We start from the raw sequence: 26,966 nt of genomic DNA on the forward strand, positions 1-26,966 counted from the left end.
AGATGCTGGATAGTAACATCCCCAAGATATTTTATGGGCTACATAAATAAAGAATGCCTTTATATGTGCACAATAATTTTAACCTCTCATGGCACTATCGGATCATTAATAAAATCACGTGTTGGCTTTTTTTTTTCTTTACAGTCAGCCATTGAGAAATTAACCCATGATTACCTAAACTTGTTTCACTTCCCACCACTAATTAAGGTAAGTAAGGTGTTTTGTTTTGTTTTTTTGTCTTACCGAGAATGTGCTATTTTATTGATGTACGCACCTGCCACATCCACACCTAAATTTGCCAATGTCGGGAACTGTTGTTTGAAGTGACATTTAATCATCATCTGTCTCACAAAAGGCCCTTTGAGTGAAGCTTCAGATGTACATAAATTGAACATGCTTCATTCCTGCAAGTTGAAATATTAACAATATATATGTGATAAGAACAACACATGTTACCTTAGTGGCTAGGGGGTGTAGGTACGAACATTGTAGCTTAGTACGGTGGCCTCCCACCTGGCTCTGGAGACCTTTGTCCCACACATAAGTCATTAAAGGGATTCCCACGCTAGGGCTCTGGATTATCTATCACTAGCATGGGGGGGGGGGGGTGGGAGGCATACCGTGTGAGTAATATGTTAGTATATTTGACATATTATTTTGAATATAGTCTAAAGGTATATGGCATATTGTTATGAGTAGATATTTGCAATTAATGCACAGAACTCTTCTTGTTCACTAACTTTAGTTTTCCATCTTAAGCTCCTGAAGTTTCATTTTGTTTCTCTGCTTGGCCCTTCCTCCTCGTCTGCTATAGCAAGCACAGAGCTGCTCTCCGGGAATAGCTCATAAATATGTGTTAGGAGACTCTCAGAGTGCAGTTTCAGTGCATCTCCAGGTGCTAAGTGCATTTCTAGGGTAAAACTGCACCATGCAAGATGCACTGTGGAACACGTAAGATGGTGACATTCGGTTGGTAGCACGTGAGGTCAAGCACGCAGAGATGTTCTCAAAGGCCTACGATATCATTTCTCTTGCTTTGAGTAATTGTGATTTGGAGCTTAATCCAAAATAACCAAAAGTGAATCAGTAGGTAAGAATGGAAACACTAGTGCTGAGAAATCACGTCTCTTATAGGAGAAGTAAAAGTAAAAACACAACGTACCATTGAGGATAAATGGAGCTTGGTTTTTCTGTTCTAGGACTCAGTAGATGAACCTAAAGAAAATGAGGAAAAAATAGTGAACCTTGAACTTGTTTTTGGTTTTCACTTGAAACCAGGAACCGGCCCACACGTAAGTCGCATTTTAAATCCTTTGGAGAAATTTCAAGCTCATTTACCCTTTTTTTTCCTCTCTCAGAACTCTAGGATTTCATACACTTCCCTCCTGCCCCTGGCCAGCCAGCGAAAACTCAATTCTGAGTAAATTTATGGGCTTTATAAAATAGAATTTGGTTGAAAGGTTTCCGGCTCCCTATGTAATCCAGTCTTTGAATCTTACTCCTGAAGAGTCCTGTGTGAGGCCGCCCAAACCATCAAGGAAACTCCCAGCAAAGCACAGGGGGCGGGGGAGCACCAGCATGCTGTTCATGCTGCTGGGCTTTGAGCATCCCATCTTCCTGCTCCTGTTTCACAATGCTGAGAGTAAAATGACACTGAGAGTAGACATGTAGGCAATATGGAAAGCCTGATTGTCAGCTCTAAACAGGACAGCAGGTGGCCAGCCCGGGTTGCTCAGTGGTTAGCGCTGCCTTCAGCTCAGTACCTGATCCTGGGGACCCGGGATCGAGTCCCACGTCAGGCTCCCTGCATGGAGCCTGCTTCTCCCTCTGCCTGTGTGTCTGCCTCTCTCTCTCTGTGTCTCTCATGAATAGATAAATAAAATCTTTAAAAATAAAATAAACAGGACAGCAGGGCATTTGACTGACACTCATTCCATCAGGCTTTCACTTTATGTTAATTTTAGAGTATGGCAAAATTATTTGACCTAGGTGGCATATGAACTAGAATCACAATAAGTTTATGTTACTTTGGACCACCGTAAATAGGTAGTCATAATGATAACTTCTATTAATTTTTTAAAAGATTATTTATTTCAGAGAGAGAGAAAGAGAGAGCATGAACAGGGGGTTGGGTAGAGGGAGAAGCAGATTCCCCGCTGAGCAGGGAGCCGAACATGGAGCTTGATCCCAGGACCCTGGGGTCATGACCTGAGGTGAAGGCAGATGCCTAACTGACTGAGCTACCCAGGCGCCCAATAACTTCTGTTAAGTGACCGCTTATTGCATTCCAGGTATACAGTTTTGAGGTGTAGATGCTACTTCCCCCTATGTAACAAATGAGGGAGCTGAGGCTCTGTAGGGTAAATGCCTTACCCAAGGATTACCAGGCCAGCAAGTAGCAGAATAAGGATTTGAACGCAGGCCTCTCTGACCCCAGAACCAAGCTCTAACCTTCTGTACCACTTGTACCCTTCCCCTGAGGCAGACAAGAGATCTTGTGAGTACAACTCCTTACAACCCCCAGCCGGTTGCTCTTGTAGGGCTAGTGTAGGCTCAGCGGGCCCACTGGCCTGTCACGGATCACACCACACTTACCCCAGGCCATTCCTGGAACCAGGGTTTGGGAGTGACTGGAAATTGTTATGAGGGGTTGATTTTCACCCAGGGCTTCAAAAGATAGGCTTTCTAGACACTGACAGAGCATCCTGCGTGCACCTGCAGGTACACTGGTGCTTTTGCTGAGTGGTATCTTTACCTGCCTTGTTTTGCCAAAGAAACTGGTTGACTGAAAACTCTGACTCCACATTTCTTGTATACGAACACTTTCCTTTCTTTCTGGGAGCGGGTCACTGTCTACTCATTCCTGTTGTTAGAAGCAGCTACAGAAAGTGGGGCAGGAGAGTAAGATCCTCTCCCTCCAACAACCCGGTGCCCTTCTAACCCTGAGATTCTGTAGCTGTGGGCACTCCCAAGTCCATCTGATGGTAAACACGTTATATATTTTAATTTGCTTCTTTGATATCCTCAACTCCATGGCACTTAGTACTCTTTGTTTAAACCATTTTATGACTTGTAGGTAGTAAAAGAAGAGGGAAGGATTTTCTTGAGAGGGACTTATTGAAAGCAGTCTCAACCAAGAAAATAATTTTCCATTAACAAAGAAATGACTTGTTAACGTGGAAAACTAAAAAATACATCTTTTTGTAAAAATCTGGGTAGTATAAGTGATATTTGAGACTGAATACAGCGGTCTGTTTTGGGCCACAATTGTGTAAATTTCTTGAGCCGTAAGTTTTCACAAGACCTATAGTCATTGCAATTTTTGACAGTCTGCTGATCCTTGGTCATGCCTACAGGGGAATAATTTCAACCATGCATTCAGCAGCACATCATTCCATGGAAGCACAGTGGATGTGCATTGAAAGCAGATGCAGAAAGGGGTCAGAGAGGATCATAAGGTCTTTTTGGTAGAAGTGATGCTTCGGCTAAAATTTTAAAACCATTAGAAATTATTCTGAAGGGAGAAGACATGGAAGGCAAAAGGAACAGCATGCGCAAAGCCTCAGAAGCATGGAGCCAAAATGAACACACAGGGAACCCTTCTTATGGGATCTCACAACTCACCTCAAACAGCACTGCCTCTGGAACTTAGCGTGAAGCGAGTGGACTAGTGTGGTGAGAGTTAAGGCCAGAGCAGTGGCTGGCAATCAGTAAAAGAGCTATCTTAGGTGCTAAAGAGTTTGAAGAGTTTTCAGCAGGGAGTAGATAGGATCAGATTTGTTTTTAAAAGGTCTCTAGGCAGCCCGGGTGGCTCAGTGGTTTAGCACCGCCTTCAGCCCAAGGCCTGATCCTGGAGACCCGGGATCGAGTCCCATGTCCGGCTCCTTGCATGGAGCCTGCTTCTCCCTCTGCCTGTGTCTCTGCCTCTCTCTCTCTCTCTCTCTCTCTCTCTCTCTGTGTGACTATCATGAATAAATAAATTAAAAATCTTTAAATAAATAAATAAATATCTCTCAGATGCACAGGCTAAAGTGAGAAGGATTGGGAGCAGGCAATGCAGACAAGTAGGTTAAAGGGGACAAGGAGAGGAGGCTATGGCAGTGCCATGGAAGTGCCACAAGTCCAAGGACTCGGAGATGGAGCTGATCAGATTGCGTCACCAGCTGGAAATGGGGTGGTGGGGTGGGGCAGAGGAGCCAAGATAGAGATTTCTAGTGTGGGCAGCTGGATAGATGATGTTACGATATAACAGATCAAGAGTGCAATGTGCAAAGTGGATATAATGCCATGGTGCTAACAGTATGAAGAAGGGACTGGAATGGATAAGGTTAACCAGGAAAACCTTTTTTTGGAAGGGTTGAGTTTTGAAACGATGCTTGAAGAGGTTCATGGTCATTTGCAGATAACTTCCTGAATATAGTATTTAAAGCTTATGCTTAGAGAATACTTCTCTCTAAAGAGTTCAGGTTATTTCATAAATGTCATCTCATTTATCCCCCTGGCATTTCTGTGAGATGCATAAGGTAGAGTATTGTCATCACTGATCAGGAAACAGAGCAAGAGGAAGTGTGTGAGCAGCCTTGGGCAAGGGGAGGACAGAGCTCGGACTGGAAATTACATCTTTATCATTACCTTCTTCTTAAACATGTGCTAGATCTCATACCTGACCCAAGATATTTAAGCCGTCCATAAATTTTCATAAAATAATCCTAGAATAAATTACCGTCCAGTTCTAAACTACCCCATTATGCCAGCCTATACCCCAGCATTACGAAACATTTTCCAAAAAAACGTGCTCTGAATTGCAATCCCAATGCCCCTCATGAAAATCTTGTTACCTTGACCTTTAAAGGTACAACCCAAGAAAAAAAGACATCCTCAAAATCCCAACTAACTGAGTTCTCATAAACCCATCTTCACAGAAAAGGTGAAGCCTCTCCGTGACTAGAACATGTTATAAGAGGACATCGGTGCTTTGCAAGTTCTCTCCAAACCTGGGTTTGCATAGCAGGGAGATCTGCTTGACCATTCCGCCTTTTCTTTTACAAAGAAAATGAAAGACAGGTTCTAATTACAGCCACTGGGAATAACAGACGACAGGGACTGTATCATGAAAATAGTAGCTACATTTTCCCATTGCATCTGAGAAGGCCCACCAGCTCCACGACCACTTCAAATTGGTATGTTGGTTCAGTTAACTGGCCTACTAAGAGGAAAGAAAGAAAATATGATCTTATACACAAATAAACCAATACACGTAGAGGAAAAGGCCTTTTGTTGTAAGACCTGTCACGTCAGCCTTTTATTCTAAGAATTCAGATACCATTCTATGTTTTAGCCTCATTTTACAACCAGATGCATTCTGACACAAAAGGGAGGTTGCTTTGCTCAACTGAGGAAAGCCATTCACATCTGAGGGCCTACATGCTGGCTTGAGTGGCCAGGTGCCGCGTGTGGCCCTGCTGTGGTCCGTCTCTACTGCCACATCCTCCGGAGGGCCAGGACCTCAGCCAGCTGAAGCCCCATACATACCTTAAGAATTCTTGCACAGATGGAAGAATTTTTTTTCCTTTGTGAGACAAACTGGCAGGGCAAATACGATTGGGCCAGAGGTTTCACTGACCACTTAAATTAACAATAAATGAGAATGGGTTTTACTCATGTAGTTGACGTACTTCTAAAAAGTAAGTTACTAAAAATAAATAAATAAATAAATTAATTAATTAATTAATTAGAAAAAAGTAAGTTACTAAGTTAAATAATGCTACGCGAAGAGGCAACCCTGAACTTGTGACAATGGAACTGTTTGAAATTGGGTCTTCCTCAGCTCAAAATTCTCCCGTGCTCAGGCCCGAGATGCTTATGATAATTATTATTATTTCATACCTCTGCCAGACACTGTGATAAGTACTTCACCTTTTTCTCATGTAACTGTTACAATCACCATCACAGGGAGCGTTATCCCTCTCTCATGTCCAAGAGGAACTGAGGAAGAGAGAGGTAAAATTCCTTACCCAGAGGCCCCACCTAGTTAGGGGCAGATCCAATCCAATGACTCAACCACTGTGTCTTACTCTCCTTTCTGGAAAGTATCATCATCCCCTCAAAATAGGCATATTGGTAAAAAAAAAAAAAAGAAAAGATAATTTGGTGTGTGTGGGGTCATCTAATACTAAACTACCACTTTCTATTTTGTGTGGAGAATGCCTTGTGTTTTGTAATCTGAGGCCTTCAATCTGGCACAAAAGGAGAAAGGCTTCCAGAATCTCAGATAGCTCCACACACCGCCACCCTAGGGTGGCAACCACCCTTTTTCACAGACATACTCAGTTCCATAGACTTTATTATTATATCTTGTATAAACTTGCCAGTCGAGAATACTGATTCTCCAATTGCCAAGGAATAAACTCTCCAGTCACCTGGCAGTTTTCTCACCAAGAAACTTTCTGAGACTGTGTCATAAAAATTCAAAAGCGGGATTATGAAGAAACTATCTGAGGCACTGTGCCTTCCATGTGCGTACGGGACGGTCAGACTCCCCCTCACCCCCCAAGTCCTTAATCCCTCCTCCCTCCAATGAGGCACAGAAAACCTGTGGGTCTGAGTTGATACCCACGACGGTCAGGGGAGAAGCCTGGGAACCAACACACCCTGGCTACACAGACCCCAAGACAGAGACAGGCTTTGGACTGCGGTACTTCCTACCAGAGGATGGTCACTTCTGATTTTCTTTTGAGTGGAATTCTGAAGGAGCAAGTGAATGGGGAAGAGAAACTAAGAGGAGCACTTTGAAGGTGCGGAAGCAGAATGATGGCCCCTATCAGAGCAGAAGGAGTTTTCCATCCACCCTGTCCCCTTGGCCCCTTCCACACAGGTCACAGGCAGCACTTGGCCCCCTTCTCCTACACCTCACGAGAAGCGATGCAGTCAGTAAGTAGTTCATTCTCAGGTTGTTTCATCTAGAGGTTAGAAGCACTTTTTTTTTTTTTTTTTTTACAAATACTTCCCACCTACTATTGTGCTTTTAGGTCTTTATTAGTGGATCACTTATAAAATGTTGCATTTAATAAACTTAATTGAATCTCCAGGCCCTTTTTCAGAGTACTGTAAATATCAAAAACTGTCAAATAGGGCCTTTTTTCCCACTCTTGTGTAATTTTTATAAATGGATAGATAAACATGAATAAAATAACAGGGCATAAAGAAGAGGATTTTGTAAGGAAGTAAAAAGCCAACACTTTTTGTAAATTTTGGAATACACACGGAGCTTTACTTTGATATATCTTGCATTTATTAAAAATGCAGTGTAAGGAAGTTTATTCCCCATGATCAACTATTTTTCAGAGGAAAAACCTATGTACACATACATGTTGGTGTGCCTGAGTATATGAGCTTGCAGTGGCAAGGTTTTATATGAAATACAACTTCTTACTGACTGTGAAGGAACAAATGCAGCTCAGAATATGACTGCATGACTTGCTGCACATTTCTAATCACAATGGGGCTATACTTTCTCAAACAGGTCAAGCAGTTGCCTACAGAGCAAGAGCAGAACTGCTCAGCACATACTTCCTGATAGATTGATGGCCACATGTAGGAATGGCACACCAGAAAATGTCTAATGATGGGAGAAAACAGCCCTGAACTCGTAGTGTCTGCAGACCTCCATAGCACAGATATTTTCACCACGGGCAATTTCAAGTTACCAATCGGATGTCACTGATCTTAAAGCTGAGGAGAGGTGTGAGCAACCAGTTCATGAGGGGAGCTCCAACACACCACTGGATCACTCATGGTCTTCTTAATCAAGACCCTGAATTTCTTTTAAAATAGTGAACAGCAAGGAAGTACACATGATAAAGCATAGGTCTGACCACAAGACAAACATTATTGTTGGTTTCCAGTTATAAAATATGTGTCATTAGCTCAGAGAGCTCCAGTTGCCTAGTGAATCCATAGTTGGCTCAGATTTCCTTGGGTTGCCGTTGATTGGCTCATACAAATACACTGACCATATTGTATGAATCAAAGATTAGGATTTGAGTTTGTAAAGAGTTAAGAATATACTTATGGAGGCAGAGAAACAAAATTTAAATTTGTGATTGTCTTTTTAAAATGTTCCAACAGTCATAGTTGTTGGCTCCATGATGACAGGCGCAATTGATCATAATAGAGGACATCTTTGCTTTTAGAAGCAGATTTTCCAAAGCCATTGAGGATCACTGCAGAGAGAAGACCTTGATAAGTCACAATAAGTTGTGTTTTCTGACCCAAAAATTAGGTCTTGAAAATAACCAACTATAGTTGGGACTGATTATTTGAAATGAAATTAAAAGCACCGCATCGGAAAAGCAAAGATGTCGGACAACCATATCAATCCTGGACATCAGGATTTGGACTGAGAACAGCTCATCTTGTAAATAATGCCTACTAACTAGGCCAGTGTGTGGGGGTTTTTTCCCCCAAAAGTCATAATTTTTTGCATCACCTCTGAAATCATGGGAAGGGAGGAGAATTTAATAGTCAGAAGAACTGTTTTTATATTTGGAGTGTCCTGGGTAAAAGTCAATTTGCAGCCCTTTTACCAGCATTTAAAAAAGCTTAAGCACTAATTAGGTAAGCTAGAACACCGTCTATATTGGTTAAGAAAACTGGTCTTGAGAATAGATTCTTAATTATTCAAAAATCAATAGCAAGACTTACTCCCCCCACCCCACCAAGATGAATACCTAGTACCTTCCAATTTTAAATGGCGTTTAAAAAAAAAAAAAAAACTAAACCTTAAAACTAAAAAGCCCTTTCCAAACATGTCAGCTAACATCTGAACCATTTCAGGTAGTCAAGTGTGTAATGCATCATATGAAAGTATGTCTCACTCGATTTCTCTCATTTTATTTTAACATCATCCCTAAAGTCCCTTTTTCCTACGTAACTCCAATAGCAACCCCCCAAAAGGCAATATAACAACCTTATCTCTACTGGTGTCTAGTTGGCACCAATCTGCCCTGGCCTTAGACACAAGCCATTGTTAAGGGTATAACGCATTTACATATTTTGCAATAAAACATCAGTTATTTGCATTACTGTGTCAAGTTTTATTTGATTCTTTCACCTAAAAATGACTCATTTTCCTTTCTTGTATTTTAAAAACCAACTACTCTAAGCTTGTTTGAGAATAATCAAAAATTGCCCATTTAGCTAGAAGTCATTTTCTTTTCAAAAGGCAAATGTTATTTAATCTTTCAGCTGTTCATTGTGCCATCATAAATACTTTCTTTTCAGCACAGTTGTGGGGACTGAAATGAGCCCGCTAATTGCCTCCCATTCCGACTGACATGTGGTGGTTTAGTGGAAAGAGAACACAGCGGGGAGAAGGAAATAGAAGGCTGAGAAAATGAGAGCTAATTATTTTCACTGCCTCATGTCAGGCTCTGTGTCAGCCTTGTTTTTACAAACTGGAAGGTTGAGCACTAAATAAAACAAACCGGCGTCATGTTTTTATATACTGGCAGTGTCATGGAAGCAGCTGCACATCTCAAAGACAATATAATGCCTGCGTTCGCATGGACACCATCTGACAGACACTGTGAGCCACAGCTAATGAGGACATCACAGTGGTGCCAAGTGAAAGGTGCTGAATTATGTATGATTCTTCATCAGTACAGCAATAGTCCTGTACATCATTATGAGACATTGTTTTGCTGAAGAGATTAAAACATTCTTAGTTCCAGACCCTGCAACCTATACGCGCTGAAAGAGGTTATTAATGGAATTTTTAGGGAGAGCTTCTTGTGGGTTTCTTTTTGGTTGAAAAACAAATCTCGTGGGACAAAGCCGTGATGGGTCATGACACCGTATAGATAAAGAAGAGAAGCAAATTAACCGTACTTGCATTATCTTCTTTTTAAAGCCAGCATAATAAAATAGAGAGTAGCGGGGTTATCCATAATGATAAATAACCCAGGTGCTATCACGGGATGTTCCACTCTCCTGCCTTTAAAACAGCAGGTTTCAGCAGCTGAGCTACATAATAGCAACGCCTGTAAAGGAGCCTTCGGAAGCCTAAATCATCAACATCTTACTACTTTTAATGCCAGCATGACCAACATTTCTACCGCATTTTTATTTCATCTTATGTTACTTCTTATATTTTCCAACAGTCACCTGCTAGGAGACAGTTTTCCCTTCTTCCCCCCTCTTGAATCTTAAAAAGTTTATTCCGACCTCTGTTTCATACTTGAAAATGTTTCCTCTGTACAGGCCTTTCTGAGGTGGAGGGGCCTCTTTGCTAGAATCTTGAGCAATCCCTGGTGATTTCGCTTTTTCTCTCCATCCATGGGAGGGGGTGGGAGGAGATGGAGATAGGATTTTGAAACTCAGATGTCTTTACCATTAGACCAGGCATGCCCAGGACCTAAATGTAGTAAACTTGCTGCAAATCTCTGCATTTTTCTGAGTCTCCATCTACTCGTCTGTAAAATAGAGATAGGGCTATCGACAACAGGGTCAGGATGGAAGGATTAAGTAACACGGACAATTCTCAAAAACATCATGCCAAGTGAAGAAGCCAAACAAATGCAAATGCATACTGTAAAGTCCCAGTTTTGTCAGGTTCTAGAGCAGGAAAAATAACCTATGGTGATAGAAACAGAAGAGTGTCCACTTCCACTTGTGCGGGGAGGATCCGCTGGGAAGGGACATGAGGAAACTTTCTAGGGTAGTGGGGATATTTAGTTTGTTTGAGTGGTTACACTGGTACATACATTTGTCAAAATTCATTGAACGTGCACTTAAAAATCTGTGCATCTTATTGCTTGCAAAGTATACACCTCAATAAAAAACACATCAAAAATTTTTTTGCCTGTAATCTTCAGGTAGAAGTAAGCTGTGGGAGCCTAACAGCCTAATGTGGGATATGTTTCCCTCTGAAATGTCCTGAATAATCTTGGCCTTAGATTCTTTATATTTGCAATAAAACTGGTAGGAAAAGAGAGAGTGAGAGCAAGACAGAGTGTGAGCAATCGATTGATTGTTGTCTCTGAACTGCCCAGAACTTGAAACAACATTTAAGTTAATGCTAATCTTCAATCCCTTTTACTATTTGTAAAATTTACCTCTATATGGATCATTTCTTTGTACTCCCTCCCTTCCCTTTTTTTTTTTTTTTTTTTTTTTTAGTGGGAGGGAGAAGGGGTGTCTATGTTTGGCATCACTTGTACTAGCTTGGAACTCCAAAGAATTTTAAACAGCTTGCAAAGAATGTAATAGTGATTTCTCACAAAGAGATACTTAATCTAGCATTAACTGAGTGTTGTTTAGGATTTTATCTTCACAGTGTTAAGAGTTTCTGTTTTACTTGGCCAGTAATCTTAATTCAGAAAATTTTTTAACATAATTGGCAATGCAGAAGCGGTGCAAATGGAATGCTTTCTCCTCCTCCATTAACCACACACTTGCTTCTAAAATTATCCAGGTATTTCAGCAGCTGCCCAGATAAATAGTACATATCCTGGGCACCCAACAGAACTGTCATTCTTTTCATCAGTTGCAAATGCAAAAACTCCCCTCTTCCCAACAAAATTCCATTCATGTCTTGTAGATCTGCATTGAGAGGCAGATGATCCAGTGAGTGGAAAGGTGTGGATAATCATTTGTTGCTATTGAAAGCAAAGAACATCCCAGGGCCCAGCACTACTCCTGTGCTAGTGTCTTTTTCCTACTCCTTAGTAGTAGCATTCCCTTGAAATGTTCATCAAGATACAAATTTGAATACTGAGAATGTCCTCTTGGGTGGGTATCTAGCTATGAAAAAAAAAATCCACAGTACTCAGACCTGTCCCCATGATTGGCTTGTGCAACCAGATGGAAGTGGAAGCAGAAGTCATGCCTAGCCACGCGGCCTGAGCCAGGACTGGAGGGAAATGTGTGTGACTCCAAATACTGGCCAGATAAACCAAGAAAAGAAGCATACAGACGGTGGAATGGCACCATCTGCACTTTTAACAAGGACCTTTGTCAATAAGGGAGGGAAAATAGGCTATGTTGGACTCATCAGAGATTCCGTATTTCAGTCCCTGCCATGGGGACTTACAAAGGAATTCACCACGACAGTCTGGACTGTTGTCTGTTGACACTAGAAGATGGGACTCCTCTGTACTGTAATTCTTACTCTTGTGAACCCGTACCAAGGAAAAGTTCAGGATTCAGAGAAGACTGAGGGTTTGGAAACCTGCTCATTACAGCAGCAAGAGACCACCTAGGATCAATTCTGAACTCCACGTCTTGCTGTCTGTGTCATCCTGCTCCAATTACCTCATCTCTCTATGCTTCGGTTTCCTTGGCAAGACAGGGCACTCAGGCTGTCAATCACATCTCATAGCCACTGTCCTCCAGACATCCAGTGGTTCCCACTGGTGGGGCTCCATTAGGATCTGCTGAAACGAGAAAGAGCAGAACTGGTGTGATATAATCCATCTCTGTAAGAACATACTAGTTTCTTCCTTCTATTTATCTCTTAAGACCAGTCCTTATGTTGCCACTGGCCACACCTTCTTCCTTTTTGCAACACTGATAATTCCCTGGCACCAGACTTACTCAGTACCCTCTGGATCCCTAAACTCCTGCCCAAGAAGGATGCTCTGATCCAGCCTTTCTGCTCTGGCCAGATCCCTTTTCTAAACACGCTGGACCATCCTGCCTACGAAAGCTCACTCAACTTCTGGCCCATTTCCAACCTTAGATTGCTGCTAGACGGTGGGCCCGCTAGTCTGATACTCATTGGAGCTGTGTTGGTAACTAATATTAGTAACAGTAATTATAATTGCTCATTTGGCTCTGGCACTGTGCTGAGTACTTTATTTATATTATTTCATCCTCACACAACAACCCACTCGTGAATTAAAAACATTGAGATTTAAACAGGTTGTATATTGGCTAAGGTTGGGAAGAAGAGAAGGGACAAAACTGGGATTCAAACTCAGGGAGTTGGACTTCCAACTGTCCGCTTTCACCTCACTCCATGCTATCCCCCCGACTCCTCCAGTAATGGCTTAATGCATACCTCTTTTCTGTATATCTCTTTTCTGTATTATTTCTATCTTAATAGTCATCAACACTTTAAACCAAATGAGAAAGTAATGGAGCCATTGCAGACTGCCAGGGTGAAATAGTTTGGAAAGGGAGTCCATGGAGGGCCCCTACAGGCTCTCAGATACAAAGTTGTCTGCTTTTGACTTCTGTCTTTCAGGACTGAGAGCTGTTCACGAGACGTCCAAAGTGACTCTTGAATGTTTCCGATTCAGAAATCAATACCCACATTTCTGTCACTCACATCAAGCCAAAATCAATACTCCACCCTGGCAAAAGTGAATTTTTTTTATTTTTTATTTTTATTTTTAGTGAATTTTTTTTTAATCTGAGCCCACATATCCATGACCCAGTCCCAACTGCTACCAAGAAATGGAAAGGGTAGCAATTTTCCATTTAAGATTCTATATTAGGCCCCTAAATACGTGGACTTGTTGCTTTTAGTGATGTGCTTGATGATTTAATTCACCTTACTGTTGCGAAAAGGTTTTCAATGATCGATTGGTCAAGAACTCATTACATGGCATCCCGTCTCAGTTGGGTCCTGTGGAACTCAATACCTTGTTTAATTCCTGGTAGTTGTGAGCAATGCTCATTGACAACTTAATGACTCAATGTGCAGCAAAAATGCCAGGAATACCTGAGGGTAATAAGAAATTGAGCAGAATTTAAAGAACTCCATGACTTTATTTGTGGGTTACTTTTCTTAACTAGGCAACCAGGAAATCATAGATGCCCTGAAAAACACCTAGCAATGATGGCAAGGCACTGACAGATTAAGTTAATAATTTAGGTGAACGCTGCATATTCTTTTCCTTTCCCACACAGCTTCCTAATTTAATGAAATGGATAAGGCCCCCCTTGTCTTATAATGCCTTTGAGTATCATTTTATTGCTTCTGTGCTATCTTTTATGGTTTAGGTAAAAGCCTTTCTTCCAGATAAGAAATTTGACAAGGAAAAGCTCTGTAACCCTATTACAGGGATCCTTGTTTTGCCAAGTTGGACTCTGGGGAACAGGGAAGCAGTTCCTACAGGGAAAGAGCTGTTGCCATTAGCTTTTTTGGTTGTATTAGCAAAAGCTTCTCTGGTCCTTCTCTCCACTTGCCTGTTGTGGATAGCTGGCCTCGTTGTGGAGCTCTGAAAACCATCCAGTGAGGACATCAGCCCTTCCCTAAGGGTGGCCCCTTCAACTTTGGAGCTAGACAGCCTTGCACTATTATAATCCCACCTCCACCACTTACTGACCAGGAAAGCCTAGGAAAGTTCCTTATTTATCCGACCCTCATGTTTCTCACCTAAGGGGGAAAATAAACCTAACTTGCAGGGTTTACTGTGGACATCAAACAAAACAGCACAATGTAAGTAACCCAGCAGCATGCCTGGAGCAGATTAAGCACTCCACAAATGTGAGTTCCCACCAGCCAGCCCCTTCTCCACAGAGATCTGCTCTGAACGTGTGCACAGGAGGGTGTGATCTCAGGCGTGTGAGGTCAAGGCAAGTTCTGGGGCTGTGAGGTAACAGTGGAGCAGAGGGAACCAGGCATTTACACACAACCTGAGGTCTTTCACCTGTGATTTGACTAACTTAATTCCAAAAACCAGACAGGCAAAAGATAGAAATAAATTCCTCTTCTCTAAGGCTTTTCATTCTAGCCACTGCTTGAGGAGGCTCTTGCCATTTCAAGAGAAGAGCGATCATGACTCCAGTCATTATCCTGTCCAGTTATCTCTGGGCCCACGTTGCCGGGCAGCAGTGGCTCCCAAACAAAAAAATACTGAGAGATTTGTCCATTCTTAGCGACTCGTTTGACTTCTGTTAGCCAAGAGCCCAGTTTTCACATTATTGAATAGACCTTTTCCTTCACTAATTGGCTCTCCATCTTGTGACTGTGGCTGGCCAGAGGGTCACTCCCCTCAGGCCTGGGCCCTGCTTGGTTCTGCAGTTTGTCTAGAAGCTTTCCTAAAACACTGAGCTCCCCTGCTTTCTGTTGAAGCCAACCAATTTTCAACAGCTTCTTTGTTAGTGCTTTTCCATAAGAATTTTGTCTGAGCTTGCTCAGGAGACATTCCAGGTCTACTCCACTAAGAGTCTTTTCTAGTTTCAGCATGTAAGGTGTTCGGCACATTATCGTTAACCTCTCAGAATCTTTCATTCTTCAAATAAGAGGAGGCGAATTTATGGTCCAAGAGTCCAATTTGGTCCAAAGACATAGCTTCTTTCTTTTAATTGTACACACCATGTTTGTCCCTCAATAATTTTAATATTAAATTATTCATACAGCCAAGTTAAAAAATATTTACAATATTTACAATATTTCCTATACCCACATCCTAGATTCAGCCATTAACATTTTATTTTACTTGCCTTATCACCTATCCGTCCACCTATCACTCTAGCCATATATCAGTCCTTGCTTTTTGATGCATTTCAAAGTAATCTGCAGACATCAGTACACTTCCTCCTAAATACCTCAATATGTTACAGTTCAGTAAGAAATACACACATCTTAAGTATACATTTGCTGAGTTTTGACAAGTGCATATGCCTGTGTAACCCAAACCCCGATGAACAGAGTATTAGCACTGCCAGAAAGTCTCACCATGCCCCTTTCCATTCAATCCCCATCTGCAGAGGCAACCACTTTTCTCAATGTTTTCCATAGGTTGGTTTTCCAAACCACAGATTGGTCTTCTCTGTTCTAGAATGTCATATAAATGGAATCCTTAATATGTTCTTTTTTTGTATAAGACTTCTTTCACTCACTATGATGTTTCTGAGATTTATCCATGTTGTTGCATGCATCAGTGACTCGTTCCTTTGCATTGCTGAGTAACATTCCATTCTACAAATGTATCACCGTTCCTCCATCCTCCTAAAGATGAACACTCAGCCCGTTTCTAGGGTTTTGTTTTGTTTTGGGGGGAGGGGTTGGCTATTATGATAAAGCTGCTCAGAACAACACTGTACAAGTTATTTTTCATCCCTCTTGAGTAAAACCTATGAGTTGAATTTCGGGGCCATTAAATAGATGTTATGTGTATACAATACAGATATAGGTTTACAATAAATTGCCACAACTTTCCCCAAAGTGATTGTACCATTTACACTTCCACCAGCAATCCAGTAGTTCCAAATCCTGGCCAACATTTGATGTTATCAATCTTAGCCATTTGGTGGGCATATAGTAGTATCTCATTGTGGTGACATTTTAATTTACATTCCCCTGGTGACTAATGATGTAGCATACTTTTTCACTACATGGTAGTTTTACTGAAAATTTAATTAACATCACTGAAAAAATCTAGAGGTTTCCCATAAAAATCCAGATATCCAGCTTTTCATGAAATATCAAGGACCTAGCAAGACTGAGTTCATAATCCCACATGGGGACAATCAACAGAGGCTGAGCGGCAGCTGTCCCTTTAGGGCGCATGCCCTTTAGATCCCCAGAATCCTAACTCTCCCAATGCGGGGAGTTCCTCAACACATGGGCCAGTTATCAGTCACCATATCTCACATTTGCGGTTTTCCTTCCTGTTAAGAGGAAAGGGAGCTATTTCTTGAGCCCGTATTATTATCAATACTGAATAAGTGAAAGTTAGATCAAGAGGGCCTTATATTTCAAAGTGGCAAGTCCACATTTCTTTGTGTGAATGAAAAAATATTCCGACAATGTTTAATATGTAAATTAAATGGGTCTACTTTGAAAGATTACAATTTAGGGCTCTATAATGAAACTGCCTGGCTTTACTCATTTTTATTATCCACCTGGCTCCATTAGGATTTTGAGTTTGCAACTCCTATGATAGAACATTTATACTGATGAGTTATGTCTCAAGACTGCACTAACTGGGGGTTATTTAGATATATAAAGAGATCTAATTTCATGTCCTTTTTTTGAAAATGGGAAAAAATGCTTCAATAATAGTTCATTCAGAAAACTTCATGTGTTATAAAACATTGAGACTAAAACAAACTGTTTTACTTTTTGAAATTTTATAATTTTGCTTTTAATTCCAGGATTGTAAGTGGAAAATGTATATGGAGATGGATGGGGATGAAATTGCAATAACCTACATCAAAGATGTGACATTCAACACTAACCTACCCGATGCAGAGATTTTAAAGATGACAAAGGTAGGGTTCTATTTACGGCTTAAAAGCTTTTTTGAATTCACAGATATCAAACAAAGACATTAAAATCCCCCAGCAGTGTGCTTTTGTGCTTGTCGATGTTCACATCAGCTCGGCCTCAAGCTGGCTGTTGAAAGGCACATTTTATTTAGCAGATTGAGATCATAATAGTTTTTTGTTAAAATTCCACGTATGCTGTGTGAACTAAAAAGTACTACAAAAAGTGTCCTTTTTTTTTTTTTTTTTAATTTTCTTCTTTATTTCTTTACACTTACTCCATCACTTACTAAAGGAAAGAAAATGGCAATAATGAAAATATTTACCTCAGACTTGGGGTCATTTTAAACTTTGAAAAACTTGTAAGGAGGAAAGCTTTCTTGGTTGTCTTCACTTTCTTGATGGACTGAGGCGGGGTTATATACTGAGGCACGTATTGACATCTTCCTGGCTTTCTTGAGTTCACACCTCTGGCCAGAGAACATCTCACTACTTTAGGGTCAGTGGGAGAAGCATGCCTATTAAAATGCAAAAGACAGACTCAGAGAAATGCTTAGCTTCTCCTCAAAAAGGAAAAAAAAACTTCAGTTCTGCCCTAATAATACTGAAAAAAATACGTAGGTGACTTCAGTAGTAGGTCAACAACTCAGGTAACTAGCCATGATATCCACTGGACAGTCACTCGCAACTTCACATAAGCCATTCTTGAGTACACTGGGAACTGTGTGTTTGGTTCAAGTAAAGAAAATGGGGTGGCAGCAAAGAAGAACCTGGGTATAAACACAAGTGGGGAAGTGAAGAGTCTTCAAAGCCACGGCATTAGACTTGCAAATGTGTTCCTTCCGAGGCACAAGATTGCTAAGCATCCAAGTCCTTTTAATTTACAAGTGTATTCATCAAGTCAATTGATTTGATATTCATTGTTGGAATCTTCTGAGTAACCGAGAGTTATTTCAATGGTATTATCTATCTGTAAAGGTTATGCTCTGGTTTTAACTTTCCTTTCATTTGTTGGGACTATGTTTTGATGTCTTGAAGACTGGACGGATACTTGCTCCTTCCCCCCAACCTCTGTCATTTAGAAGCAAGATCCTAGTCTTTGCCTGCTAACAAAGGGAAGCTGCTCACAGCAAAAATGAGGGGGTAGAGTTGTAAAGCCAAATACAGGTGTTTCTGGTATAATGCCACATGTGCACTCCCTAAGAACCACATCTTCCGCAAAATCACACCCCAACATTAACTGCGCTCATAGGAAAAATAGGATTGGGGCAGACCATTTAAAATCTGCAGACTTTTTAACATCGACTAACATTCTAACATTGTTAGAATGTTAACAATCCTAATTAAAAAAAAAAGAGGAAAAAAAAAAACCCAGCTAAATCTCTATCACACGTGCTTTGTACCCATCTCAAGGCCAGTCAGTCATTTTCAACCTTAAAACTAGAATGAAGGAAAAAAAAAAACAAAACTAGAATGAAGGGGTGGAGGGTGGTTAAGAGAGTGGAGATTCACTTATAATTATAATAAAGACCATTTTCATCAAGACTAAAATAGGATCCAAGGTGTCAGAGTGAAAAAGTTTCCTTCTAAGTTCTTTTGCTGGTCTAATAATTAAATTGATGTAGATAGATTAATAGAAGAATTTAATTTCGTACAGACAGGAGCCCCAAAGATATGAGACTCAAGGGCAAGTAGGGCAGTTGAGGCTTCTATGCCATCCTGAGCTGAAGAATGAGCCAGGGGCCTGGACCTTCAAAAGGGAGGAAGGCAATTCACAGGAAGATAAGAAGAGCAGATGTTTGGTAATTAGAAGCTTGCCTTGCCTTGCAGATAGGTCTTTCAGATAAAAAGTTATCTCTGATAATAGCTCTCTTTCGGGGCCAGGTGCCCCATCTAAATTCTTTTAGGCAGTTACAGAAGAGGTAAAAGTTTTTCTTGAGTCTGTTGGGTTTTGATGACCTTCAGCTGAAAATACAATTCGCATGCCAAAGTGACGTGTTTTGGAGTGACATCTTCTCCCCTTGAAAGGCTTCTTCATTAATCCTTTGTTTTAATACAGTGGGGAAATGTCACTACAGTTTCATCTGCACACACAGCCTGATGGCCCCGCATACAGGTTAGTTGTAGAAGCCACTAACCCAGCCACTTGCACCCAAGGAAGGCATGTCTGGGTCTATATTTTGTTAAGGCTTTCTCTTATACATGAGAAAGCTTTCTACTGATGCTTTAAAACATTAGCATGAATAATGACCTAATGATAGGATTGGGTGGTGTATCAGAGAAGAGAAAATTGTGGGACTAAGAGTAGCTGTTTATAATAATAGAAAAAGATGTCTTGTGAAAACCAGCATCCAAAACATTAGCATGCTGTGAGTAATCACATGTGAACCAACAACCTGATTCTCATGATACTCTGACATAATGGCCTATATGCCAATTGCATATGGCACAGCTGGCCTCAAAGATACATGCTATAGCAGGGCAGGCTCTACACCATCCTCACTTTTTGTTTTTCAGCCCCCATTCGTAATGGAGAAGTGGACTGTAGGGATAATAGAAAATCAGACCGTAGAATGCACCGTCACCTATGAGGTAAGCTTGGTGTTGGGGAGGGGTGGGCGCTAGTGGCTTTACCATCAGTTTCTCAGTGGGAATTTATTTGCTCCCTCATAGGGCTTAAAATTAGAAGAGAAACTATTTAACCAACATGAATATGGGAAGATTAACATAATTACTCTAACAAAATGTTGGTAAGGAAAGAGAACAGGATATTCTCACCTGGATAAAGACTGAAGTAGTCATTCATCCATTCATCAGTTAATACTGAACATCTTCCACATGCCATACCACATGTTAGGTACTGGGGGAGACCAATCATGACCAAAACAGAGCTTTGCCTTCTTGGTGCTTAGTGTAGGGGTGAGGATACATCAGTGATTCTTCACAAGGATAGAGCACAACTTCTACTATTACCTGGTAGGCAGAGAGGTCTGCTATTCCAAGCAGATTCTATATATTTTATATATAGAAAAATAGAAAAGCTGATACTTTAAGAAAATATGCTATTAAAATTAAAATTCATATATTTAGCAAATACCTACTGACAGTTACTGTTGTATAGTTAGGATATACTAAATCTGTCGTCTCTTTTGAGGTTTATAGTCCAGTGAGAGAAGACTGATAATAAATAGGAAATAAGTAAAGAGTGGTAAGTGAAAATAGTGAGACTTGGGACATGAGACTGGGTGGTTAGGGAAAGACTCCTCTGAGGAGGAGGCAGCAAGAAACAGCAGAGGAAAGGCAACCCAAGCTCCTGAGGCACGGAGGACAATGACAAGGATATTGGGCCGTGGACAGGCCAGATCACAGAGCTTCACAGGGTCACAGCAATGCATCTGGATTTACTAAAAACACAGCACAAAGCCAACACGAAGCAGTAGACTGCTTAAAATAACGTAATTAGGGCAGCCCGGGTGGCTCAGTGGTTTAGTGCCACCTTCAGCCCAGGGCGTGATCCTGGAGACCCGGGATCGAGTCCCACATCGGGCTCCCTGCATGGAGCCTGCTTCTCCCTCTGCCTGTGTCTCTGCCTCTCCCTCTCCCCCCACCCCGCCCCCCGCCCCGTGTCTGTCATGAATAAGTAAATAAAACCTTTAAAAAAAACATAAATATGTTTTTTACATCAGCAATATCTTCATGGCTCGTGGGACATATGCTCTACAAGGTAGAGAAATCCTGCAGAAACAGGGTGGAGGGGAACACACAGAGCACAGTCTTGTTACACATGGAGATATCAGTGTGCATCTGCCATCAAAAGGACATGCATTTCATTCATTCATTCAATTATTCATTCAGGAAGCATTTAGTAAGAATCCACCATGATCTAGGCACTGTAATAAAAACCTACACCTGTTTTATCTCATTAACTTTGTATACATACTGAAAGACAGATAGCATCAGCTTCATTTGGCAGCTGGAAGAAGGAAGGAAGCCCTGAGGTTTGGGGTAGTCAGTGACAGTCAGTGTAGTCACACCCGGATTCTCTGACTATAAATCCAGTTTCCACTCTTGATCAGCTGTCCTACTCATTCCCTTCCCAGCAGTAAGATGAAGGAACTCGGGGATCCCTGGGTGGCTCAGCAGTTTAGCACCTGCCTTCGGCATGGGGCATGATCCTGGAGTCCTGGGATCGAGTCCCACATCAGGCTTCCTGCATGGAGCCTGCTTCTCCCTCTGCCTGTGTCTCTGCCTCTATCTCTCTGTCTCTCATGAATGAATGAATGAATGAATGAATGAATAAATAAATAAATAAATAATCCTTAAGAAAAAATAAAAGATGAAGGAACTCAGCCTCAAACTGGACTCCATGCACTGTGGCATTGTGACGATCTTCTGAGCTGCCAGATTAGCTTTTATTTGGCATTAGAAATCCAGACCCTGGCCACCTCACTTATCCAGGATGACCTGATGCTGGAAGCCAATGAGTATTAGAGCAGTTACTTATCCTCACCAGCCAGGGAGCATAGGTTATCAGGGAGAAGGTGTCTGAAAAACAGCATTAATTGTAAAAGTGTTGCCTGTAGGACATAAAACCTAACTAAGAACAGTTGACTGGTCCTAAGGAACTTGGTATCTAGACTATTCTGGAATCTGTTGACCAGTCTCCACTTTGCAGGATAAGCCTTCTTTTTAGTAACTGGACAGTTCTAACAGCCAGATTTCATCTCTGCCTGCCTCAGTTGTGGAGACATACCACACCAAATTCTTTTCTTCTCCTTGCTTTTTTTTTCCTCCTCCTTCTTCTCATGGTCTGTGATGATGTGCTACTTGTGTCTATAATGGTCACTTCAGAATTTTTAAAACATATTTTCATAACTATATTGAAGCCTGAGAAGCTTTTGAACCTGATTTGTAACACCTGGTGATGAAGGGCTTTAGGACGAGAAGGTGTCCTCTCCTTTTTCTAGTCCTTATTTTTAACTCCTTATCCTGTCTCACGTTGCATCTGTTACTGTGCACCCTCCATAGGGATAATTAGTCCACCAAGCTGCCCACAGTCCCCCAATTCCCCAGGTGATCCAAAGCAGTCGTGGGCAAAATAGTGGTGAGGTATTTATGTATTCAAATCTGTTTTCAAGTGCTTTAAGCAGAAGAAACAACTGTTTTTCATTGCTCAGTAAACAGAAAGGTAAGTAGAGATTTGCCAAATAGAATACATTCTGAGAGAAGACAACCACATTTTGAACTACTATAATCCGCTAAGGAATAAACTAGTTAAAACTTTCCTTTTAATCAAATTACCATATTTAGGCAAACTGTACAAACATTTCACCTAATGCATTATGATAATAGTGTTCTAAGGAGTTAAACTGAAGTGGCGTGATAATTTGATTCTATTTCCTTCCTATCTTATAAACATGAGCTGTTGGTCGTGAGTTTCTTTCTTTCTTTCTTTCTTTTTTTTAACAGAGTGATGTTAGAGCTCCAAAAAGTACGAAGCACATCCACTCTATTCAGTGGAGTACAATGAAACCTCAGGATGAAGTGAAAGCTGTCCAACTTGCCATTCAGACATTACTTCCCAACTCAGAGGGCAACTCTAGAAGCAGGTCTGACTCAAGTAAGTTTGATATATGCCAGACTCCAAAAACTTAAATATTAAATTCTCATACCAGGGATAAGTGCCAGTCTGTAAATAGACATAGATTTCTAATATTATAAGACTTCCTTCTTTTATCTTTAGAAACTGGTTTATAAACAGACTGTATGGACAGCAGTATTTATGGCCTTATAAGTAGGAATATAGTACAGTAAATTTCAGTATTTGGATAACTATGATAGAAGATGAAAATTAATGATTATATTATATGGGTAAGTAAGAACATATTCGTACATTTATACACATATATATTTAGTTTCCAAAATTGGTCCAGCAAACATTCCTATGAAGCCAGTGGTATGACTGGGGCAATTTCTTGAGTCCTGAACACCATGGATACATCAAAGTATAAGAATGATGGGGGAAGTGAGATTCCCGAGGAAGAGAGGGGAAGAGGAGAGGGGAGAAATAAAGATGAGGAAGGATAGAGAAAGAGAAAACATGAAATGCGTATGATGGACAGTGGTGACAGTAATTACAGATGCTACACTGAACCAAATTAGAAATTACATAGGGGAAAGCCAGCTGACTTGCTGTTAAATTGGTCATTATTTGGTAGACTCAGGGAAGAGGTCCTGACCTTCACCTTGGCAGGTCCAGAAAGTCAGTACAGCCCAGAGATAGGCTCTGCAGGACTACAACGAGCTAACAGGCACGTGAGAGTTGGATGCATAAACCCCCATGCAATTTTACCCAGAGAATTACACCTGCCAAATGAACCAGAAGTACATGTTTTCTGATCAGTGCATTGTTTTTCCCAATAAGAAAATACACCTGAAAAGCCATATCAGAAGGTTCTTTGGTAGCATGGAAACAAAATAGCCCTATGGCTAGTATCACTGAGTTATGCAACCCTACCTAATATGTCCTCTACTGTAGGACTGGCTTGCCAAGCAGAATAGGATTTTTTTCTATGTCCACCAACCAGGGGGCTGAGAATCCTGGGCAGTACTCAGAACTCAAAATTTTTGACAGCATGCTGGACCTGCTTGCCTTTGTCAACACAGTTGATTAAGTTGTTTTCTTTCACACTCATTATGAGAAGGTATTCTTGGCCACCATGACTGAACCGGGGTTTTTACCAAGCCTTCTCAGCCACGAAATGCATCTTCAGACACCCCTTACATCGTGCTGTTTCTATACGTGACTAACCCAGGTCTTGATTCTCACTAGCTGCCCTCTCAGAACACTGCATTTCTAAGTTCTTCTATTTGCTAATTCAACCATCTTGTCTTGCATGCGTCTTCCTATCATGCCTTAAAAGAACTTCTTACTGTACTAATTTCCCCCTCCCAGTAAATTAATATTTATAGGGCATATTTTACTTCTGTAGGGCTTTCATAGCCATGATCCTATTTGATCCCTACAACACTCTTGTGAAATCTGTGGGGGTCTTCTCTCTCAACTTCTGCTGTGTATTTCTCTTTGACTAGAAGCTAGTTTTCTGTTTTCCAACCCACATGACACAAAATAGGTGCCAGCTGCCTTGAAGTTGACATGGTTCAAATCCCACCACTTTGGGCAGCCCCAGTGGCACAGCGGTTTAGTGCCACCTGCAGCCCGGGGTGTGATCCTGGAGACCTGGAATCGAGTCCCACGTCGGGCTACCTGCATGGAGCCTGCTTCTCCCTCTGCCTGTGTCTCTGCCTCTCTCTCTCTCTCTGTGTGTCTCTATGAATAAATAAATAAAATCTTAAAAAAAAAAAAAACAAATCCCACCACTTTGAGAATCACCAAATACTTTATCAGTCCCAACTCCAGATTCCCTGGAGTACGACTTATTTGTGCTGTTTTTTTCCAAGCATTCTCCTCTGGATCAGTTAACACTGCCAGCAGGAAGAGGTGGTGGTAGGTGGCAGTACCTAGTGGGGGATGCAGGCAGTAAGGACACAGTGTGCAGTGAACTGTAGCCATGTGAGTGGAGACAGACTAGACATTCCCCAAAGAAGACAATGGGCAGATGTCTAACAGGTGTTCTGTACCTCTCTGAAATCTAAATTTTAGGCGAGAAAGCAAATCATTTCTCTAAGAGAGTTAGGAATGGTCAATAGCCTTCAATCTCCCAGTGGAATGGCTTTAGACAAACCTTTCCCTCTGATTATTATGAACAGGAGAGGTTGTAGGATAGAAGGAGGGAGTGACCTCCCTTCGGCTTACCCCAGTTTTACCTGGTTTGCCTCCCCTCTTCCTTCCTCCTCGTATTTTTATTTCCCTTTTGATGTAAAAACTCAAAGGATACCACCTGCATCAGTTAGGATATATGTTTTAGCTGCAAGTAACAGGAAATCCAACCTCCACCAGCTTTCTCCCAAATGGACCAAAGTGTAGTCCCAGGAATGGCAGCCTCAGAACCAATAGGAACTTGTTAGAAATGCAAATTCTCAAGTCCAACCCCAGACCAGAAGAGTCAGAAACTGGGGGGAGGGACCAGCGATGTAGGCACTCGAAAGTTCTGAACCACGGGTTTTAACTATAATCAAATGTGCTATCTCCTGGAGAAGACGCCCCGAAGACGGCTGGGCTCGAGTGCAGGGAGAGAAGCTGGCTCACCCGCATGAAGGGCGAGGAGCAAACCTTTCCTTGCCTCCACTCTGCCGTCCTCACTATGTCGCCTTACCTGGGCCTCGCTCCTCCACAGTCATAGCCATCGTATAAAGAAATGGCAATGAGCAGAGGACAGGAGGGGCCCATGCCTTTCCTGCTCTGGTGTGGAGGGGTGAGAGAGACTTACCCCCCCCCCCCACCCCGCAGACGACCCCTCAGATTGCTCTGGCCAGAAACTGAGCAACTTGTCCATACCTCACCACGACACCTCTGCATCTGAGCAGGCCAAAGTCGGCCATGAGGGCCAGAATATGGGCAGCTTCCCCCCCCACCCCCCCACCCCCTGTGCCCTCGGCCCCCATGAGGGGGCGGACCACCAACAAAGCCAAGGCTCCAGTAGAAGCTAAAATTTCAGGGGCGCCTGGGTGGTTCAGCGGTTGAGCATCGCCGTTGGCTCAGGTCATGATCCCTGGATCCAGGATCGAGTCCCCACGGGGAGCCTGCTTCTCCCTCTGCCTGTGTCTCTCATGAATAAATAAATAAAATCTTAAGAAAAAAAAAAGTAGCTAAAATTCTAGAGAAGTCAAGGGGAAGGCAAGAAGGCACTGTGGCTTGGTTGAAGCTGTGAGGAGGGTCTGGACACAAGAGGTCACCTGTGTTGGGACAAGTCACTCACCTCCAAGATGCGGTCCCCTGTGCGGAGCAGTGAGGCAGGGGCTTCTTGCTGGAGACAGGAGTGAGCATGCTCTGTTCCTCTCTAGAACCTCCTGGCAAGCGTGCGAGGACAGCTCAGGGAGGACTAGGAGGGAACTCAAAAGATGTGACTCAGGCCCTGGGGAAGACAGTAAAGATCCAAGGTGTGACTTGCTTATCCACTGAAACAGAGCTTCCTAAATGGTTCTTGTTTATTTACCATTTTCTTTTACCTTCTCTTCCTGTCTGCCATGAGGCTTCATTTTTCATGGAAAAAAAAACCCATATCTTATTCCTGAACCTCACAATCTCTCTTCTAGAGACATGAGCTGTCTTTCTCCCAGACAATCCCCAGCTGTCTCAACCCCTGGAATCCAATTTCTTTTATCTGCATTTAGGGTTCTTGAGGATTTAAAAGTTCCCGTTAGCAAAAAGCCTTTCGTTTACTAAACATGCCCCTACCATCCAAACACACGCAAGCAGCAATTTCTAGAAGTGAGGATGTGGCTAAGTGGGAAGAAGATGGGATTGTAAATGCAGAAGGACCTGGAATTATTAGCTGAGTGACCTTGGGCAAGCGACCAGACCTCCCCAAGCCTCAGTCTCCTAGTTTACAGAGTAAAATTATTAGCACTTACCTGAGACTACTGAGAGGAGTGAATGAGATCATGTCAGTAAAGCCTCTGGAACGATGCCAAGCATAGACTCAGTACAAATGCCCTTATTTTTAAGGAAGAATTTATAATAATGAAGGATATGTCCTTATCCCTCGCCTAGGATTTCTATGAATGGGAAAGCACGGAGCATCCCAAGCAGGCTTGAATTCTCTTGAGACAGGCTTATGAATTAG

The 26,966-nt window shown here is 41.8% G+C and overlaps 1 protein-coding gene and 1 long non-coding RNA gene across 7 annotated transcripts in view; one reads left to right on the plus strand and one right to left on the minus strand.

Moving 5' to 3' along the window:
* LOC111094212 lies at positions 1-26,552 on the minus strand. The gene is made up of 5 exons (XR_005384738.1): positions 26,100-26,552; positions 17,547-17,738; positions 12,313-12,434; positions 1,163-1,215; positions 1-404 (listed from the first exon to the last, which is right to left on the minus strand). It is a non-coding gene; the product is annotated as an uncharacterized LOC111094212 (long non-coding RNA).
* The window catches only part of MAP3K20 (mitogen-activated protein kinase kinase kinase 20), a 175,516-nt gene that overhangs the window by 146,221 nt on the left and 2,329 nt on the right, over positions 1-26,966 (plus strand). For all 6 annotated transcript variants that reach the window (XM_038584869.1, XM_038584870.1, XM_038584871.1 and 3 more), the window contains 5 exons: positions 145-207; positions 1,200-1,292; positions 17,110-17,226; positions 19,738-19,812; positions 22,690-22,840. In XM_038584869.1, the coding sequence (XP_038440797.1) occupies positions 145-207; positions 1,200-1,292; positions 17,110-17,226; positions 19,738-19,812; positions 22,690-22,840 (499 nt within the window). The remainder of the gene's footprint in view (positions 1-144; positions 208-1,199; positions 1,293-17,109; positions 17,227-19,737; positions 19,813-22,689; positions 22,841-26,966) is intronic.

Source organism: Canis lupus, chromosome 36 (assembly GCF_011100685.1).
Source record: "Canis lupus familiaris isolate Mischka breed German Shepherd chromosome 36, alternate assembly UU_Cfam_GSD_1.0, whole genome shotgun sequence".
Lineage (NCBI taxonomy): Eukaryota > Metazoa > Chordata > Mammalia > Carnivora > Canidae > Canis > Canis lupus.